Below are 22,728 nucleotides of genomic sequence, written 5' to 3'. Positions count from 1 at the left end.
TTATTCTTCGTTTCATATATATTAAATTATAATACATTATCATTTTTAATTTTTACAACATAATTTATGAATTTTATCAAAATTAAATTACTTCTTAATAATCACTTTCGTAATAAAGGGTATGACACATTACAACATCATAAAGAACTTTAAAACATAATGTAATTAAATGTTATTTTCTGTTCATTAATATTTATAACAAATTTGAATAAATCTTTTACCAATCTGAAAGAAAATTTGAACATTCACATGAAACAACAAAAGATTCTATTAATTGTTATACATTAAACGATAAATGTTTTTATGATAAATGTTTTTATGATAAATATTTTTATGATAAATATTTTATGATTAATGTTTGTATGATAAATGTTTTTATGATATATGTTTTTATGATAACAAAAAGATAAAACTGAAAATTAACTGAAAATTACTATTATAATTTTGTTAATTAGTTGGAAAAATTCAATAATACAAAATATTTATGATTAAATTTCTATACTATAATATATGAGTAATTACTTTAATTAAAATTAAAGAAATATTTTACTTCTAATTGAAATATAATGTATGTAGCCTTAGTCTTACGTATTTTTACTTGCATATACGACTTTATTTTTGAAAATACAATGTTTGCGTGTCTAATTTCCTTTTATTCCCTAATAATATTAAGTTTAGGTTTTATTAAAACAAAAGGCAATATACATTAACTACCTATTTTAATAATTTCATTTATATTATTTATAATCTAATAGAGGTCGAAAATGATATTAGAATTACCTTAATACTCGACATTCTTTTCATAAAAATATTTTATATGCTAGTTATAAAGCTAGATATATTAATATATGTATCAGACATTTTAGCTGATTCAATGAAAAATACGTAACACTATAGAAGAAGTTGTAAATACTAATACATATAAGGAACTAGTACCCTACGTAAGCACGCTTGCAATTAGAAATTACAATTTTAATCTCACATCATCTTTAAAACGCACTTCGTATATGTCAACTTAATAACATCGACTTCGAGTCGGGTACTCTTATAAATAATATAAAAGACATAATTCTGTATACAACGAAACAAACGTATATCTATACTTAATTCATCATCCTCTTCCATTTTACACATTAATATATATTCCTCCGTACACACAATCTTTCTTTCTTTCTCTCTCTCTCTCTCTCTCTCTCTCTCTCTCTCTCTCTCTCTTTCTCTCTCTCTCTCTTTATTTTCTTTAATGAAAACAGGATATTATGAAGGTGACAAATATGAACAATATTATACTCGTATACTTATCTAAACATAACAATTTCGATCATAATACAATAATTTATATAATTGTCAAATTTTATTTTTATAATTCATATTTATAATAAATGCATGTATATGTGTATTTTTTACATAATATTTTTAAGACATACAGAGACAAAAGAATATATATATATGTTTTTTAAAAATACAATTTAATTGTTTATTTTAATCAAAATTTTTCTCTTTAAATAACATAAGATTATAATATCTTCCATATTTATTACAAAAGAATAATATAATGAAGTAATAAATAAAATGTCGCAACATTTCAATAAAAACGTAAATAATAACTGGATTGTATGAAAAAACTATATTAGCTTCCATGGAAGTTGATAATTATTAAGATAGTATAACTCCACTAATGATAAATGATTTTATTTATGAAACATCATATCTTAAAAGTTATATAAAAAATTATATGTTACATCACGACTATAGCAGTAATTGTTAAAGGCATACTGAGTCGACTGATTAAGTAAGAATTTACATATTAAAAATTTTTTAATAAATATTAACTTAAAATATAGAATAATTATGAATTTACAAAAAAAAATATTTAGTAAAGCTATAAATGGTAATACAAAAGCTTAATATTCTACGATAAAAGAAAGTCGATATTTCTCTTTAATATTTTATAAACTAATATATAAGGCGTCTTTTGTGATACAATTAATTAACAAGTAAATCACTCATACAACTTTATATCACAAAGCATAATATTTATTGTTTGGCAATTTCATTGATTTTTCAAAACATCTTAACATTTTCATCTGAAAATGAAATACTTAAAGAATGCTACAAAAATTTATTCAGAATATTAAAGCTTAATTAGAATTATTGAAGTTATGCGATCAGTTTTACGACAAGTTGCATGCAAATCTCCTTAGAATTTTAACTATGTAAGGAAAAATCGCAAGAAAATTTTCTCAATGTAAAATTGTATACATTACAATTTAAAAACATATAATTCATAATATTATATTATTGCATAATTTCATTATGAGAAAATTTTACAATTCATATGATATTTTTAATATCACTCTTTCTCCACTCATTTCTCTTTCTCTCTCTTTTTCTATTTATATATTCAAATATATTCAAATAAAATCTTCGAATAGATATAAAATTAATATTAGGTTGCTATAAATTCACTCTTTAATATATGATTTTTATGAATTATATAATTTTACTATTGTTATCTTACTTATCTGTTTTTTTACGTTTTTCCCACCCATATCTTAATCAGATTCTTATTATTTATTCTTATTAGTTTCTGAAATAAGCAGATAATCATTTTATGAAATAATGACAAAATGTATAATATTAGACCATTTATTCAATAATTACGTTTTATAAATTTTTAATAACATACTTAATATATTTAAATTAAATATTTTAAATTCAATTGTTTTTTGTTATGAATTACAATTTGTGGTTTGTAATCATAGTGAAAGTAACCCAATAACTTATTATGCAATAAATATAGATATGGAATTAATTAACACATTACAGGTATTTAAAATTTAGGAAGTTAACACTTTTATACCTCATTCGTTTAGATATTTTTTTTTGTCTATATAGTTTACTATTCTATATAGTTATATAGGTCTATAATTGAAAATTGATAATCTATATAAAAAATCTATAATCTCAATAAATCTATACAGTCTATATAGTTACTCGCGGATTATTAATATGTATATTAGAATTTTTATACTTAGTTTTCCACTTAGTTTAATTTTTGTAAATTTCACAAAAATGAAATCTACACTGACCTTAATGAAACCTTTTATAATTATTAATTATACCACCTAATTAAAAATTAATTTCCGAAATCCAACAAGCTTATATTTCATATAAATTTAGTATACTGTTCATATTATTTTTAAGTAATATTAAACAATTTTATTTACCTAATTTCTATCTGCACAAGTATAGAATAGTAGTAGAATAGTACAAGTATATATTAAATGATGTTATGGCAGAAAAACTAAACAAATATACAGTATTAAATTTATATAATCTCTCATTTAGATTAAGCACAAATTAGAGAAATATTAAATTTTGCAAAATACTTTGTAATTTTATTGTATTAAATTATCTAGTTACTTGTTTCAGTGATAAAATAATGAGCTAAAATTCAAACGATCAAAATTATTTAAGAAATTATAACTAATATTAAATTGAAAATATAACTAATGAAAATCCTTGGATAGATCAAAATTGGCAAGGTCCTTGAAGCGAAAGTCAACATTTGATAGGTTAAAGTATAATACAGATATAAACCTTCCGACGTATGCACAAAGAAAAAAAAACACGTACTAATGTACAGAGTGTAATAAGCAATAATGCCAAGAGCAATACATCACAGAGGAATTCTTAAATGTTCAAATCTTTAAAACGGAGTGGCGACGTAAATACGTGTTTTTCACCATCACTGGGTATCTTTTTACACGTCTGTGAACCGTACAACGGATGTCGTATATGATAGCATAATTTCCCACACGTGGATCAAAGTTTGACTAGAGGAGACGAGCCCAGGCCGCATACCCACCTGGAGTACTTGAGGCGGTACGTCGACACCGATGGTGGAAAGCTGCGCCGGGGGTACGGGCCTTGGGGGCGCAGCCGCAGGCCTCTGCTGCTGCAGAGTGTGTCGAAACTCAGCCTCTCGGCGCTCCTGCTCCTGGAGCTGTTCGCGCATCAATTGAAGCTTCAGCTGTGTACGCGAGGTCGGCGTCACTGTCTTGAAGTTTGGTGGGCTGGAAGCAATAGGAGGACCAGCATTTATAATGAAAGCTTTGCCTGCTTTTATTTTTCTACGGCCAATTCATCTCGCACTCGATACGCGTATTCGTTATGCAAATGGTAATTTATACTTTCCGATTGTACTAAAAAAATAAGGCTTTTACAGATCTAAGGATAATGTCATTATTCATTGTGAAAAGGCGTATTAATCGTTAATATTAATCCAGGAAATTTTAGATGAAGATTTTTTTAGTAATTCGTGATGATCGAATAGCGTTTAATTAAGTAGAAATATATGTCCGTTCAGGTTTGCATAATTAAGTATTACATGTATATAAATACTGGATAAATGTAATGGGATAAAACTTTTTTCATGACTGTACAATAAATTACTTTCACGCAAAGAAAGGTTGAGATTAATTTTTTATAAACGATTATATCTAGTTAAATCATGACTATCAATCATTCTGACAGAAACTTATCAATTTAGTATGTGAAATAATATATAATTATTAAAAAAACGATGAATTTTAATAATAGTAGGATGGATGATAATTTGTGACTTATATAAAAAAAAAGATTAAATAAATAGAGCCATTTCCTTATTCAACTTAATCAATAAGTAATACTGTAAATATATATATATATATATATATAATGAGATATTATATATAAATATTATTATTAGTAAAAATATTATGTTCCCTTTAACTTTGTATTGTTACCAATTTAAGTTTATCGCAACTAATTTATCATTATCCTCGATACTATCATGACGTATTTTTGTAAAACTACTGCCAATCTACCGCATATAATTTTGGTAAACTTTTATAAACTATCTGTTAACCGAAAACCACAACTACATATGAACCTGTCGTTCACGAAATGAGCATAGACCATGTTGTGATACAATCTCACAACCGTCACAGAATGAGTCGATCCATTGTTTTCCCGAGCTTTCACAACTGACGTTTATAAATACACAGAAATTTCGTCTGCTTACATCTTCGTGACAATAAACTGTCGTCAAAATCCAATTTAGAAGTGCTTGAATTGAAATTTTAATGAATTTTAGTCTCGCGCTAGACTCTCTTTTCAATTGCCTTATACCGGCTCTCTTGTATTTTATGTATTCTAGTCTTTTCAAGTACACAAAAGCTTATTTCCAGATCTTTACTTCATTTTAGAATAATACTGTGTTTAGTTAAAAATCTTTTCTGACGGATATTGTTACACTTAACATCTACGTAAGCCGTTCGATTTTTGTCGTCTTCCTTTCACGCCTATTTTATAAATGATTGCTAGCTACTGTCTACCGAATTAGTTACTGTATCAAGATTTGTAGTATAATTAAAATTGTAGCCATATGCATTAATTATTCTTGAGAATATATGACCCAATCACAAATTAATTTATGATTGAAACTATAGTCTTTAACGCACTTCATATATTTACTATTACATTGGACACTTTTTAAAAATAAAGAATTCAAAATATTTTTACATTAAAATTTCTAATTTATTTTATTTAGAATACTTGTTTATATTTCGAAAATAAGTTCGCCTAGTTATACAGAATTTATAATGAATTATATTTAAATTTTTCGTATAGTACTATACATAAAATGTATTTTAATAAAGTGACAATGACAATTGGATAAATGTTATTTCTACTAATTCAGCAGACCATTCGTAATTACAATACTAATAATTAACCATAAATTCGAATACCAAAGCACACTTATGTAATTATACGATAATGAGAAGCTTTAAAAATATTAATATAAATGTTAATTGTACATAATATTATTATTAAATAAAACTAAACATATTTGTTTAAATTGATATTGTATGATAACAATAAGATTGTTGTTAATATTTATTTATTTAATATTTTTCTCTTTATGTTTTATATAGTATTTTTGATTTGATGAAGCTGCAATTTAAACAAATTTCATAAAGCTTAATGAAATTTATATAACATAGACTTAATATTGTAACAATAATAATTTGAATTAATTTATGGACAGTACCATGAATATTTTATGGAAGGTCATAATATATATGTTGAAATCTTATTTCCGACTATGGCACAAGTTGTAACTATCCTGTAAATTTAAATAAAATTATTCAGTATAAATATTAAAGTTATTTAAATAAATCGAATAATTTTAATTGAAACAACGATCATCTAAAAAAGAATAATGTCGACAATAGTTACAATCTATTTATTACAAATATTGCGTTGTTTATTATAATCTTACTCTTTTATTCTAATGTACTTAAATATATTTATTAATAATTTAGTTTTGAAAAATTGAAAAATTTTTATTCTAAAACGCATTTATCGTGTAATTACTATAAAAACAAATAACAGATTATTTTCTATTCATTGTGATATTACAGTCACAAAAATATTGAATATATAAAATATTCAATCATCATTGCATTCAATATTTTTATTATTAATTTTGATTAATATTAATCTTTATTTATAATCTATCAAGTTCTCTTTTATATACCATTCATTTTATACCAATCTTATAATTATAAATAAACATATCTAAATAAAATATGTAAACTAAAAAAATTAATTGTGCCTTGGTTGACAACACTAAAAATCTTTTATACAATTTTTAAAAATAACTAATGAATCATTATTCATACGAATCGATTGAAAGAATAATATTCAATCTCTTTTGAGCATTATACATTAAATAAGAAACTTAGTATATTATATCAATAAGAAACTATATACATAATAAAGAATCTGATGTTGAATTTAGGTAATTTGTTGATTCAACTACCGTGAATAATACTGTATAATAATAAAATATAATATACATAATATCTAATCCTGTGCATAAATTTGTTGCTTATGCGTAAAATTCCTATGCGTATATTACATTTTAAATTATATTTAAATTAATTATATTATTATATTCGTGTGCTAAGACTACATACACACTTAATATATCTATAATATCAAAAATATTTCTAATACTTTTAATTATTAATGTTTAAATAACTGATTTTCATTTCAATTCGATATATATGTTATAGACAAATGCTTTATTTTCTCATTAAATTAATTCAAATAATTATAGTTACAATTTGAGCATGTATCAAATAATGTAATTAAACTTGATGAAATGTTTTTAAATTACACTTTACCTCTAATGAAAAATACTTCATAAATCAAAACCTTAAAAATATACAAAAAATATTCTGTTTCAAATGAAATTTAAATACGTAATATTTTTAAAATTTTATCCTTGGTATATTTCAAAGAGAAACTAATTTAATTAGAGAAATTTTTAAATAATCACATTAATTTATCAATAATTTTTACCAACGATGAATCAATCACTGTTTCATAAAAACATTTCATCGTTTATTGTTCCTATATTTAGTTATATCAATTTTCTCAAATATTTATAAACCATATTTCTAAGTATATATTTGTTTCTTTGATAATAGTTGCACAAAATTTTACTTAGCTTTTACTATTGAAGCAACATCTAATGTATATATTCTTTATAATATTAAACTAAACTCATTAAATGAAACTGATACAAAATATATACCTGTATTATTCAATTAATTTATCAAGATATTTTTAATAATTATATCGTTTTACTTATTTGTATGCTGATTTATTATAAATTCATTAGCCTTTGAATTTATTCGTACATTTTATAGAAACTTTTGTATGTTTATATTATATAATCAAATTGATTCACTTGTTCTGTTTCTATAGACGTATGTAATTCAATTTATATTTATCTATATATACATATATATCAATTCAATATATGTTTATTTTTATTTTTGAAAAATTATCCATTGTAATAAGTAATCGTGATCGATTTAAATAACAATTTCATTTCGAGTCTAGAATTATACATTATACTTAAAATACAAATGATTTCTGTTTCGCTATAAAATATAAAGAAATAGATATTTTCAACTATGAAATTGATTCTCAAAATTTTAATCTCAGCTTAAGATTTAAAACTTCAACATTATTCTTACGTTAATATGAACAGCAAAATTAATATTAATTTATTCAAATGAATTCAATAACAACCGAATACATATTTTACATTCATAATCTGAATTTTTAAAAAATTATTTATTTTTATACTTCCTTATTAGATTATAGTTTTTTATTAAGCTTTTAAAACTACTTAAACTACTTTTCTCTCTTCATACATTTTAATTTTTAGTCATAATTATTCTAATAATCTACAAATTCTCCAATTATTTGTATTCTACACATAATATAATTAAAAATATATATTAAGCAATAAAATGATATGTAAAACCTAATTAGCCAACAGTAATATTTTATGCTTAATCGATTATATAAAAAATTAGAGGTAGTTTTGGACTTCTATTAAGTTTTATAATATTTCTATTGCTTTGTTGTTCTATTCCTTGATTTGGCTATAATGTGACATAGTTAATTGAAATATTCCATGAATCGCTTGTTATATAACTATGTACAATTTCTTATTAATTAAAGAAATTGTCGTTTAATCTTTATTCTATCTGTATGTGAATATAATAGTTTAAAATAGCAAGAAATATATTCAGAAAAATCGATGAATACAGTGTCTTTGTTTATTTATTTTAATGCATGAAGTATATAATAATTTCATTTTAACTTACTTTTCCTAGATGAATTGCCTTTAAATTTTCGTTTAATATTTTCCCTTATATTTAGTTTCATTTTTTAATTATATATTTGATTTACTTATGATAAACTGACTCAAAATTTAATCCAATATAAGTGATTTATTCATCTAGGAATGGATTGCTCACACAACAAATATAACTATGAAAATGATAAAAATAAGAGTGAAAGGTAAAGATATGATTAATTAACTATATTTAGCCAGATTACCTATTCATGTATTTATACATTGCGAGAATATAGAAAAAGTGAGAAAGAAAAGTGTCCGAAAGAGAGAGAGAGAGAGAGAGAGAGAGAGAGAGAGAGAGAGAGAGAGAGAGAGAGGCTTTTGTTTTCTTTCTTGCTTATAACACGAATAAGAAAACATACGTAATAAAGATAAGTACTTAGCTTTAGTATGTCAAGGTCCTTTGTTTCTTAAGGATATGGAATACTGCAATGTGTACAATATTGATAGTAAGGATAATTAGTATATTTACTAAGTTTATTTTTATATTGTCAATTGCATTACATAGATATCTGTATAATATAATATTCTGAAGGAAAAAAAATTTTTTATACAAAAATTATCCTGCTAAACTTTAACTAATAAAATAGCTATTTTATTATTTTTCACATGTTAAATTTTATATCTAAATAATTATATTTATATGTATATACATTGATCTACAATCATTCATATATATATATATATTCATATTGCAATAAAATCATTTACAAATCAACTATATAGTTTTATACATACTATATAAATAAACAAATGTAACATTTATACATATTTAATGTTGCCAAGTACTACGGAACAAACACATTAAGTTCAATATTTATTATTAAATAATATTCTGTAAAGACATCAATGCTCAACGATTATATTTTACTGTTGTAGTTTTAATTATCATAAATCATGAATTCATCTTAAAGGTTCGATGATTAGCATTATATCAGTTGAGTGGCGAAACGTTTACGTTTTTTTTTATTTCCTTTAAGTTTTTAATTGAACGATAATATTTTATTTTGATTAGTTATGAAGCAGGAATTTTATACGCGAATGTTGGGTAGATCAAACTTCATCGAACAAGAGCGAATGTATTTTATTTATTTTCTCATTATTAATTACTCATTGAAATACTCATCCCTATATAGTAATACAAAAAATATTGTTTTTAGATTGATATATACAATTTTCGTTATTTTACTTTAAAACAATGGTAATTTGTATTGTATCTTTCTCCAATTAAATATTTATATAGTATTTATTAATTTTTATAATACATCATATCAGTTTATTATTTTATAAGAAAATATATGGAATTATAATAGTCCAAAGTTGCTAATCAGTTTTTTCCTTTTTTCCTTTTACTACGTGTATGTATTGAAAGAATGAAATGATGAATGATAACAAAATATCGATAATACAGGGAGACAACACGTTACTCGAAACTTCAGTAAATCGTCACTAGGTAGCAGTCATAAATGGTTCGGCAATCGATAACATGTATTTTCTTTCCTGATAAAAATATTAATTTTTACAAATTTATATTAATTAAAAATCTAATGTATTTAATAACACTGAGAAACGTGCTTAAGTAAATTATTTAAATGTTCATGTATTAAAGAGAGCATTGGAATCGAAACAATTTTGAATTTAGATTATCGATATAGGAGGAAGGCAAATTCAGTTAAAAAAAATCGTAAGTGAGAAGATGTAACAGTAGTCGTAAAAATAGGTGCGTACTATTAAGTTTGAGTATTGCCTGATCTCGAGATACTTAAACTTGACATGGCGGAGCGCCTTCAAGGAACTTGACACCGCTTAATCACTGACGTTGTTTACAAATTGCATTTACAGATAGAAATAGTTATATGATTAGATAGCAAACCTCGGATCCGTTTTACATGCGTTTTTGTTGTATACATTGCTTCTAAAAACTATATTTCGTTTGTATTATATAAAAATAAAAACCATTGCTTTTGAAATTACAATATTTATTTTAAATGTTCTTTGGAAATATTCGTATAATGTCAATTTGTACAAAATATAAATTGTAATGTAGATATACAAAATTACTTTTATAAAACTTTTAAAAAACTCTTTGGCATCATTGCAAAACTGTCAGTATATTCGCGTCTATATATAAGTCATTAGTTATCTGTAAATATTTTCTACGCGTTGAATAAATTTTACTTATTAACAAATTGCATTAAATCATTATTTAAAATATATTACATAGATAAATATTATGTAGATTCTGTATATAAATTCTATATAAATCTATAATTTCCACGAAGATAATTATAAAAAATTTACTATTTATTAATATTTGTCATGGACAATAGAATCATACTTTATGTATTATTTTCAATATTTATAATAAGTTATTAAAATTATAATGTGTTGGTTTGTTAGTCATATATAGATGGTTCAATCAAATTTTTCGAAATAATCTTTGTAAAAATTTTATATTGCACACATGATTAATTCTTCAATTAATGAACATTATTTTTATGATACGGTATTTAGTTAGATAGTATATTATGAATAATAATTTCTGTAATAAATATTACTTGGAAAAATAAATATTATGAACATGAAAATAATGTAAAAATATTTATGATAAGAGATGAGAACTGAAAAATAACAAGAAAAATGAAAAAATTAGTATTGTATCAAATTTAATAATAAGTCAGATTTAAGAATATGAAATTCTAAATCAAAATTAAAAAGGGACAAAATTTTTTTGATAATGATTGTAAAAGTGTTAAAAGACAAATAAAGGATAACCCAATGAATCACTCATAAACATATATTTATAAACAAAAAATTTGTATTGAAGAAATAAAATAAATTTGTAGTTAGTAGTTCAAAGCCTATACTGTCTTACACAAATTTGTTTTATTTTGTTCCCTAAAACTCGTTTTTAAAGATTAAAAAAAAAATATTTTTAAAATCACAATATTAAATGTCGTTTTATGAAAAACTATTTAATGCATATTTTTAACTTAACTTAAAATAACTTACAACTCTTCATTGATCATTCCATTACTGAAAATTATGTATTTCTGTTAAATTATTTTGAAAATTATTTTTATATTGTACTATATGAATTTTCATTGTGCTTCAGCGCTTTTCTTAAAACTCATAGATACATGTTTTATGCATACGTTTGAACTGTTATATTATTATATTCATAAACATTTGTAGAATATATATTTCATCCATTAGTAAAGGTATGCTTCATTTAAGTTAGTTCGTCAAGTCCAACCTTTTCCTAATTACAGGTTCGATCCTTTTACTTGTAGTGTCATAATTTATACTACGTGTACTTTAATTTTTTTTTATTTAGGTTTAATATCTTTTTATTTGCAAATACATAACTCTGTTAGAATTCATAAAAATAGACTTGAAAATTATAAAGTATAAAACATTTTGGTAATCATATTAACACATGAAATATATTAATTTTTTCTATTTTTCATTCACATTAAATTCAATTCTTTAAATGTTTTAATGTTACTAAACTATACAAAATTTTTTAATTTTTTGCAGTATTATATATTCTCCTATGTATTGTAATAATATTCTATTAAACTATGTTTATAGAAACATGTGCATCGTTACACATTATTCATGAAAAATTAAGAATATATTTATTTTATAAAAAAAGGTTGATAATTTGTGTAATCAATTCTCAAAATGACAGATTACTATATTTTTCTGTATTTCATATATATTAGGATATATTAATCGAATCCGAATATATAAACAATATATAATATACAAATGTACGAATATAATATACAATTTTTGTAAATAATTATATTATCCAAAAAATTGTTCATAATTGATAGAAAATTTTAACTTGTTAAGAAGAATAATAGATAAATAATATAAAATTGAAGCTACGTATACTCATTATTTCAATTACTAATAATACAATAGTATTGATTGAGAATGACCTGCCTAAAAAGTAATTTTATATTTTAAGAATAAATTATTAGATACAATTTTAGCAAAAATCAAACAATTTAAAATATCTAAAATATTGTATTTACAGAAAAAATTTAAAAATTCATTGTTATAATTGTTATAGATGCAGTTACCAATTACATTAATAAAATTATGTAAAAGCACCTATCTATATACATATGAATTTGTAAAATTAGGAAGAATAGTTTGCTTCTTTGGTCTGTCTTTACTTAAATTCTCCAACTACATGATCTCATTAAAATGCAAATATTAAAAGATTAAAAGATAAGTCTATCTTATAACAATATATATTTTTCGTTGAAATATATATAATACAGATATAATAAAAATTTTATATTGAAAATTTATAATTTATCACAATTTATCAACATTATTTTATGTTATAAAACATGCTTACATGCTATAGTTGATTATTCCAATATGAGTTTCATTTAGTGCAATAAAAATTAAGCTATTTAAGTTAAATGATTACATAGTTTTAAAGTTATATATTATGAAGATCAAGTATTATAAATATTATCTTATAGGCTTTTTTTTCACTATAATTCTGAAATATTCAATATATTTTAAGTTTAAATATGTACGCTCGCTTTATCAGTTTCATTTTTCATCAATTAATTAAAAATAAATTTTAGATTATCAAGAATTCAAATATTTTCCATTTTTATACAGAAGGTTCAGCTTAATTGTAAAATCATATTTTTGGATAAAGTGAACGCACGCATGAAAGAGTATATGTGATTAGGCAGTAAATCAGTAAATATTTATCAACATTCATTAAAAAATATTATATGGATACAATAATATATTGATAGATATTTAATCGGTAAAATGAATATCATTAATTTTTAAAAAAGGAATTCATTATTTATGTTTAATATATTATTTATTATAAAATATTATTTTAATAGTATTTTTTGTCTAAGAGAATATGTTACGATTGTTAAAGAATTGAGCTATAGTCTATTAACCTCATTTTAATATAACAATTAACTAGAAAAAATAAATTGTATTAAAAAAATGTTTTGAATAAAATTCATTTCAATGTATTCAGTACTTTGAATACAAAGTATGCAAGTAGTAGATATCATATTTATATATTCAAAGAGGACATATGAATATATATTATTTATTTAATTAATAAATATTACTTATGAGTACTTATATGAATTAATAGAAACGTGAAATATTTTTAAATGATAAAGAAAGATTTTTATAATATTTGCTTAAATTCTAATATTATCAAGAACTAATTTTTAATACTTAAGATCATATAGTTGCGCTATTAATTAATCGTGCTCATTTCACAATAGCGAATACAATTGAAAAATTTGTAAATTTTAGATCATGTAAGTGCAATAACTCTGTTAGAATTTACACAAATGGAAAAATCTATTTGTACCTAATTTTTACTCTAATGAACGTTGCAAGAACAGCCCAATGTGTCCTACGAGGTCGTACTAATTAAAGAATTCAATGCCACAAACGATAGCGTAGTGAGATTGACATTGGTGTGTATTGACATTCGCAATCGAGAAAACGTTGTATAAATATCAACAGTCGGTAAAAACGAGTGTTATGAACTGCAATCGATCGACATGATTGGAATTACTTAATAGACACTTAGTCTTCGCATACATGCTTCAAAATCGTTTTAGACTTATACGAAACAATACAATAATTCTCAAACTTTCACCTGGATAATGGAATACTTTGTGAGTGGTAAATATTGCTTGATTATTTTTAATGCATTTATTTTCGTCACAGAAATTTTAATACATTTCATTATGCAAATGATTCAATTATTATACATCGAATGCCTTCCTTTAATTCTGATTAATAGTCATTACTTTCTTTATTAAGTAAAGTGTATTTGTACATTAAGAACAGATTAGTATTGTTTTAGTACGTTATCTTCTAAAACATTAAAACGTTAGTTACTAGAGTTCAACAAAAAAAATTACAATTTTAATTCTACATTCATGTAAATGTTTCAATAAAATAAAATTGGCGTTATGAATAATCTATGAAGCAGATATTAATCTCTATTTTTTTTAAATATGGTAATTTTAAAATATATAAAGAGTACTTTATGTATTGTCACTAGTAATCAGTAGCCAAAGTTTTAAACGTTTTACATGAAAATGTATTAATACAAACCTGATTAATAAAATCATCTGATTAATAAAATCTTTCAATTACTCATAATAAAATTTACTGAAATATTGAAATATTTGTAATAAAAAGCATAATATAATCAAAATGTTTTTATTTTATTTCAAATGGATCAAAAATTTTTATATAAAAATTAATTACAAAGCAGTAGGTATTGCACTATTAGCTATCTTCGGTTATATCAGGTACTATAACGTACCTAGATGTAATAATGAAGTTACAACTTCTAATAACTTCGTCCGGACCCCAGTAGTTAAACGACTTTTGGCGATTATTGCCCAAATCTATATTTATTACATCTATACTTAATAATACTTTTATGTTGTGCTTAAATACATGATAACGTTAATTCATAGAAATAAAAGTATAGAGAGCCATCTACATTTTTAAAGCCATATATAATCATTCTATTATTTGTCTCTATTAAAACTATTTTAATTAAAAATAATTATGCAAGGTATTTTAATGTTCGGCATTGGATTAGCTTTATTATGTGACAAAAAAATTTTTTATTAATATAAATATATATTATTATAAATAAACATTTATAAAAATGATTGAACTATTTATCGAATAAAAATATTTCTTTAATCTTTATTTTGCGACAGAGACAAAAAATTAATATCTAACAAGCTAATAACACTTTCTGTGATAATTTGAGAATTCTATAGATTCAACTTATTTGCTTCATCAAATCTTATCTTTCTGGAAGTTTTAAGAATTACTTAGACAATAAATATTAATTATTATTCCATGATGAACTTAACTATTACATGCTATTAACTCTTATTGACATCATCAATCTCTAATATATTGTCATTCAACATATTTTCGGAATTTGCATTGCTTAATTGAAATTTTTTTAACTAAAAATTTCTATACCTTTAATTCAATCATATATATAAGTTATATAAATTTGCTCTAGAAATTACTAATAAAACTCTTATAAATTATATTGTTTGATTCTAGTATAACAAATTATTTATACTTAATTAATAATAATAATATTTTTTATGAGAATATGTATTGAAAATATTGTTCAATTTTCGTATCTTCTATTATTAATTATGATTAAAGAAAATAAAATGTTTACATATATGACTAAGTTATAAAAATAAAAATTACTGATCAATTTATTTTTTACTCAGTGATGAGAATAAATTAATGATTTTTATTCCAATAATATTTAAAATACTTTTGACGAATCTAGAAACTAATAATTTCAGGAGGCTCTCAATAACAATATATCTTTTTATTTAATAAAAATTACTTTAAAATAAATTTTCTTTGGATCAATCATTAGATATAGGACTTTATCACGATACATATACTTATGAATCAAACATCGAAACAAATATATATTTTCAAAAATCAGGATATATCATTATTCTAAATATATATTATTCAACTATTTTTGAGTTTTATAATTTGCAATTTGAAATTTAGAAGGACTATTTAATTTCCAAATCTACAAGCGCAATTCCTACATCGCTATAAGGCACTTTTGTAAACCATATACTGATAAGATAACAGGACAAATATTGTAATCTAATAGAAACTTTTACTCATAAATAGAATAAATAAATGTAGTTCTTAATAAGTTGAATAACAAATTGATTTCAGAATCAGTAAGATAGATATATATGAAAAATTAATTATTTTTAATCAATTATTTATATAGCATAATCCAACTTTAATATTAATATAATCTATTTGCCATGCATAAAGGAAGATATTGGCACTCAGTCAATAAAAATACCTTTAATTGTATAAAGATTAACTATACTAAAGTAGAAAATGACAAAAATTTATTGGATTGTATTATTGATACTAATAATTATAATAATACCAAATTAGTATTGTGTACAGTACAAAAGTACATTCTTTTTTTAATACACTTTTTAAAAGTTATTTATTTCTTTTTAATAAATACATATTTTTATGATTCTCGATACATATTTATTTTAAAACAAATTGTTTGATAATATGAAGATTTAAAATTGATGAATCTTATTTAATGGGATTAGTTATACGAATGGCTAAACGTTTGAATACCAATAAACCTATATATCAGAATCTTAAAAATTGTTAATGGTTCTTTCTATAAAATAAAAACTAATTTGATAGGTTTATAATTAATTGACAAAGTATTCAAATATTATATATAAACATAAGTAAATATTTAGATAAAAAAAATTTTTTATATTTCTTAAATAATATTATTTATAAAATTTATTATAATGCAATATTATTTATTACAAGTTCCAGAAAATTGTAATTATTCAAGCAAAAATTAGAATTTCGAGAGCTCATATATACAAGAAAAATTTAATTTAATATTTGATGAGAAAATTGAAAAATCGAATAAACTTTTTACTTATTCAAATGACTTATAAAAAAACACGAAAAATAAATATAATTTAGTTTAATTTGGAATTAAATATAAATTAATTATTTATTAAAAATATTTATTAATTTAATAATTTCCATATTAACTTGTATTTCTTAAGGTAACAATTTTAGTATATCGTAGTTATTAATATAGGAAGTCTACTTAATAAAGTTAATTTAAACTTCTTTCTTCATTTCTTCTTTAATTTAAACTTCTTCTGTAGAGTTGCAATTATATTCAAAAATTGTTTAATTGTATTTCATTTTCAAATAACTATATATATTTTAGTATGCCATTTTCAAAGTGAACTAATATAAAGAATTTAAAGATGTTTTAAATCACTTATTCATTATTTAGACGATTTACAAAAATAATGAAAAATCAATTCATTTTATAAATCAAGTTGTATATATATTGAAATTTATTAGACATATAAATATATTATTTCATAATTGAAAATAATTTTATTCAAAGCTTTTGCTAAATATAATAGTCGAGAAAAAATAAACTAGAAGGTCGATTGTTAAGCTATCGAATTTCAATAATAATTTTACTAACACGTTTGTCATTATATAGTAATTTATAGTTTATATTATTTAAAACGCTAACCAAAATATTTAATTTCTTGGATATATCAGTCTTTAATTTTAAAATTTTTTAATTCATAAATTCCATAATGACATTAAATTATGGAAATATGTTTGTATGTTACAATAGTTTTGAAAATAAAGAAATATAAAATATAAAAATTACCACATCTTTTTTAAATATATAGATGATTATTGGAATGATCTTCTAAAATTAAACGATAAAGTTACTTATTGCTAAATTGAATGATCTACTAATTTTTAGGATATTTTACTATGATATAGTTTTTAACATGAAATTTGTCAGTAAAATTGATGTATTATAGTTTTATAGGAACACGTATTTCTTTTACAATTAAATACTTCTATTTAATAATAAATTTCTATAAATAATATCATTTAATTAGTAAAATAGCACTATAAATGGACTGGGTATCTAAAAGAAATAGTCACGAATTCACAGAAAATAATATTACACAATACTTAAATCGATTCCCTGATCGTTGTATACATCGGTTACTCTGTTATAAAAGCGAGCAATTTATTCATCTCACTCGGCACAGATCCAAAACTACAATTGGTCGAATATCCTTTCGCCAATGCGTAACCGTGGGTATGAGTTTAAGAAATGTCTACACGGTCGAAAAAGTTTCTTTATTCTTAGTAGAGACAGCAGTGAATTCCGGTTCTTTAAATTCGTTACATTGTTTAGACTCGAAAATTTTTCTTCTTGTTTCATTCATATTTTAAATATATGATCAAATATGTCTAATGTAATATGTCAAAAAATCAGTTACTAATTGTATCATCTGAATCTAAAAATTGAGAATTGTCAGTGATATTACATTTTTTCAGTGAAAATACACAATGCTTAGTCGAGTCTCTTATATTTGGTGTGTTTTATATTCATGCATCTAGATTATTTATTATTCACTTAATTTACAATATGATTTAGAATTATTATTTAGTATATATTTATGTAACTAAAATATTTCAAAAACTTTGAACAGTAATAAGTACAGGAAGTTTTATTTTATGAAAATAATTATTATTTTACCTTTCTAATTATTATTAGTCGACAATATATATTCCACTGAAATAACATTTTCTTATCAAGATTTTGTTATTTAAGGCAATAATATCTTAGATTAGATAAGATTAAATATTTCTTTTAATAAATGAAAGTAAATGAACAAGTGCATTCATTTAATTCACAATGGCATGTAATTAATATTATACTCTTCAACAGAAAAAGTAAACGACGATTAGAAACGAAAATTAAAAAAATATAAAAATAATTTTTATTGAATAGGATATATTTTTAATTTCTACACGAAATGTCATAAACTGATCAAATTAATCTAAAATTTCAAAATTAAAATAATGAAAGATTTTAGCATTTAAATAGAAATTTATTGTGAAATAAATTTTTCCTTTATTTATATGGAAAATTTTCTATTAATATATTTCTCTAATTTTAGGATAAAATTAATAAATATAGAAACTGTAATAAGACTGAAAATTTTATAGCAATCTTAAGTAAGTAAATTACAAATAATAATATATAAATTTAAACAAAAATGTTTTGGACAATTTAAAGACACAAAATTATTATGTAGTCTATAAATTCAATAACAAAATATTGTTTATTTCATTGAAGTTTTTCCTTCAATAATTAAGTAAATTTTGCCACTATATAATAAAAAGTGACTTATAAATAATTGTAACATTAAATAGAATGCTAAATTTAATCGTGAAAATATAGCTTTATCATTATGTCATAACATATATAACCTGTAATTCTCTATTGTATACGTGAGCAAACATTGACACATTAAAAATTATCGGCTGTCCAGAATTTTGTGACAGAATTTATAATTATAGTCCACCCTGAGAATGAATATTAATGACTGTCACAGCAGAAGTTATCCACACTTTTTTAAAACATTTCCGAAAAAACGATTGTAAATTATGTCGTTATATGTCAACTAGAAAAAATGCATTCCATGCTATACAATAACTTGAAAGCACAGGGAAATTAGCAACAACTAGTAAATATATTGAAATAAAGTGTAAGAACGCGTATATAAATAAAAAATTTACTTCAACAATGAAGGTAAAACTAATCGTTTAAAGAGTAATATAAAAAATTTTTAATATAAACATATTTTTTATGAAAATATGAAATTACAAAGATTACTATTCATTCTATTTTTTAAATAATATATCTTACCATCATTCATTCTATGTCACATTTTACTTATTACTTATTCATCCTTTTAGGATTAGATAAGAAGCATAAGAAGAAGCCAATTGTTAATGAACGTATTTTTAAAGTTAAACAAATTGATAGTACTGAATTCAAATTATTTGTCATAGTGATATTTGTTTAAAGCAGGCAATTTTTTATTTTGTGTATCATTTTTTAAGAATTTTTATTTTTTGTATTCTGAGAGGAATGATAAAGATATAAATCTAAAGAAAAGTAAAATATCATGGACTTATTTTAATTACTTTCAAATTAACATTAATTTATTTAAATTTCTTTACTTCACTTAATTATTACGTTTTATTTACTTATAAACTGTTATTTGAAAAATAGTAAAAAAAAATATTTTAAAAATATTTATTATCTAGACATTTAGATTATTTTTATTTAATTATCATTATATACCAAATTAGGATATAACTTAATATTAGATATTTACATATTTTTGGTTACTTAATTTTTGCAATAATATGTAAATCAATGTACGTAAAATAAAAAATATTTAAAAATTTTTTCGTACATAAAAAATGTAAATGTTAATTTCCAGTTAACTTATTAGTTATAGAATCATAATTTTACAATAATTTAAAAATATTTTCGAAATTCATACTATCAAATTGTATAATATTGTCGGATTATATACTTTATATGCTATAACAAATATAATTTATATACTATCCAATTTAATAATAATCGGATTAATTTTTATTCAAATGTAATAAATATAATTAATACCATTGTTAATACAAAAACCTCTCGTGTAATGATATCAATTTTTTTATATTTATATTTCAAAGGGAGATCATGTATACATGTGGAAACATTTTATGTAATGATTTATAATGAATTTTAACTTTGAAGATTCAACATATGAAACTTGATCATTTATAAATAATAGATAGAAAAAAGATTAAAAAAAGACATTTATTGCTTGTTTCAATAAAATATCTAAAAATTTTAAAAGTATTCAACAATTGTTTCGTAAAATATTATACATATTATAAGAAACTTATGTTTTGATATATGATGAATTATTTTTTCTTTATGATAATATCTATTTGTCATACATAAGATACAAAATACATTTTTTTTCAAAAAATTTATTCTAAAATCTATACAATTGTAAATTATTATATATTATGAAATATTTTATAAAAACATTTTGTGCAATAAATACTTCTAATCAAGTAAAATAATTAGGTAATAGCTCTTATTAATTTATATTAATAAATAATTATAATAAATATTCTCGATTATTTGTAGCCACATTTTCTTAAATATGTTACATAACATGATATAGATACATTGAAATGGCTGATCTTTAATAACATAAATTTAGTGATATAATAATTACTATAATATAAATAATAATAATAACAACAACAACAATATGTACTGATTGAGTTATGTGAATATTGATATCTAATTTTATAATGTAAATAAATATTAAATCAGTTTTCTGTTTGCGTGAATATATTGCTATTTAAATTTTAATATGTATTATTTGCTAATTTTGAATCAATTAGTTAATATTATGATGAATGTGTAATAATCAATAAAAACGATAAGGCTTTGACCTCGAGCTTATTATTTATACTAATCAATGCATTTTTAGCGAATTCTGGTATTGAACGAATCGACTAGATATATATAATGAAATTATAACTCAACTGAGAGAAGAAATTAATCTTTAATACAGGAAACTATATTGAAGATAAAGCCATTGAAGATGGACATTAAAAATTTTACGCAAGCTCAATAATTTCATAATATTAAAAATTGTTTATATTTATTATAATAATTTATTAATAAATAAATAGTTATTTTCTCCGGCTCTAAATAATTGAATAATTTAATTAATAGGAAAATATTAAGAAATAAGAAACAATAAATACTAGTGATAATAATTTACTTTCATAGACTTAAAGATTCAATATCAATTTTTAGTTGAAATTAAATTAATTGAAAAACTTTTATAACAAATTTATTTTTAACAGCATTTTTTAATTTATCTAATTCAGTTTTGCATCTAAGTTAAAAGTATTGCTCCGACATTAATATATATTGATATATACTTCTTAAACAATTAATCCTTACATGAATTTTTACAAAGTTTTGACGATTTTAAATAATACAATATGTAATTTCCTAAATAAAAAATAAGGAATATTAATGCTTTATAATAAAATACATCAATACAACATTAAAATTGATTATTGAAATATCATTAGCTGATTTATTGAGTTATGATAATTCATTACAAAATAAAAATGTAAACTTTAATATTTTAGTTATCAATTACATTCTTTAAATTAAAAATGTTCAAACGTTCATGATGATGATCTTAACAATTTATCTGCGTTCAAATATAAGAATATTTATAATACTAGAATGTCATTAAATATATTAATTAGCTTAATAAGTTTCATAAACTTAGATAGCTTAAAATAGCTTCGATATTGAATTATATTATTTTGAATATTGACATATACTTAGACTGTTATTAAAAATATAAATATTTAATTTCATAAGGAGAAATCTAAAATTTGATGTG

General features: G+C 21.8%; 1 protein-coding gene across 1 annotated transcript in view; it reads right to left on the bottom strand.

The window, feature by feature from the left end:
• The window catches only part of Mitf (transcription factor Mitf), a 123,333-nt gene that overhangs the window by 69,451 nt on the left and 31,154 nt on the right, over positions 1 to 22,728 (bottom strand). Inside the window, exon 2 of the mRNA XM_011499526.1 lies at positions 3,872 to 4,079. Within this exon, the coding sequence (XP_011497828.1) occupies positions 3,872 to 4,079 (208 nt within the window). The remainder of the gene's footprint in view (positions 1 to 3,871; positions 4,080 to 22,728) is intronic.

The sequence above is a fragment of the Ceratosolen solmsi genome, unplaced genomic scaffold (assembly GCF_000503995.2).
Source record: "Ceratosolen solmsi marchali unplaced genomic scaffold, CerSol_1.0 scaffold10, whole genome shotgun sequence".
NCBI classification, from domain to species: domain Eukaryota; kingdom Metazoa; phylum Arthropoda; class Insecta; order Hymenoptera; family Agaonidae; genus Ceratosolen; species Ceratosolen solmsi.
The sequence above is the reverse complement of the archived record's forward strand: the minus strand, read 5'-3'. Positions and strand labels throughout refer to the sequence as shown.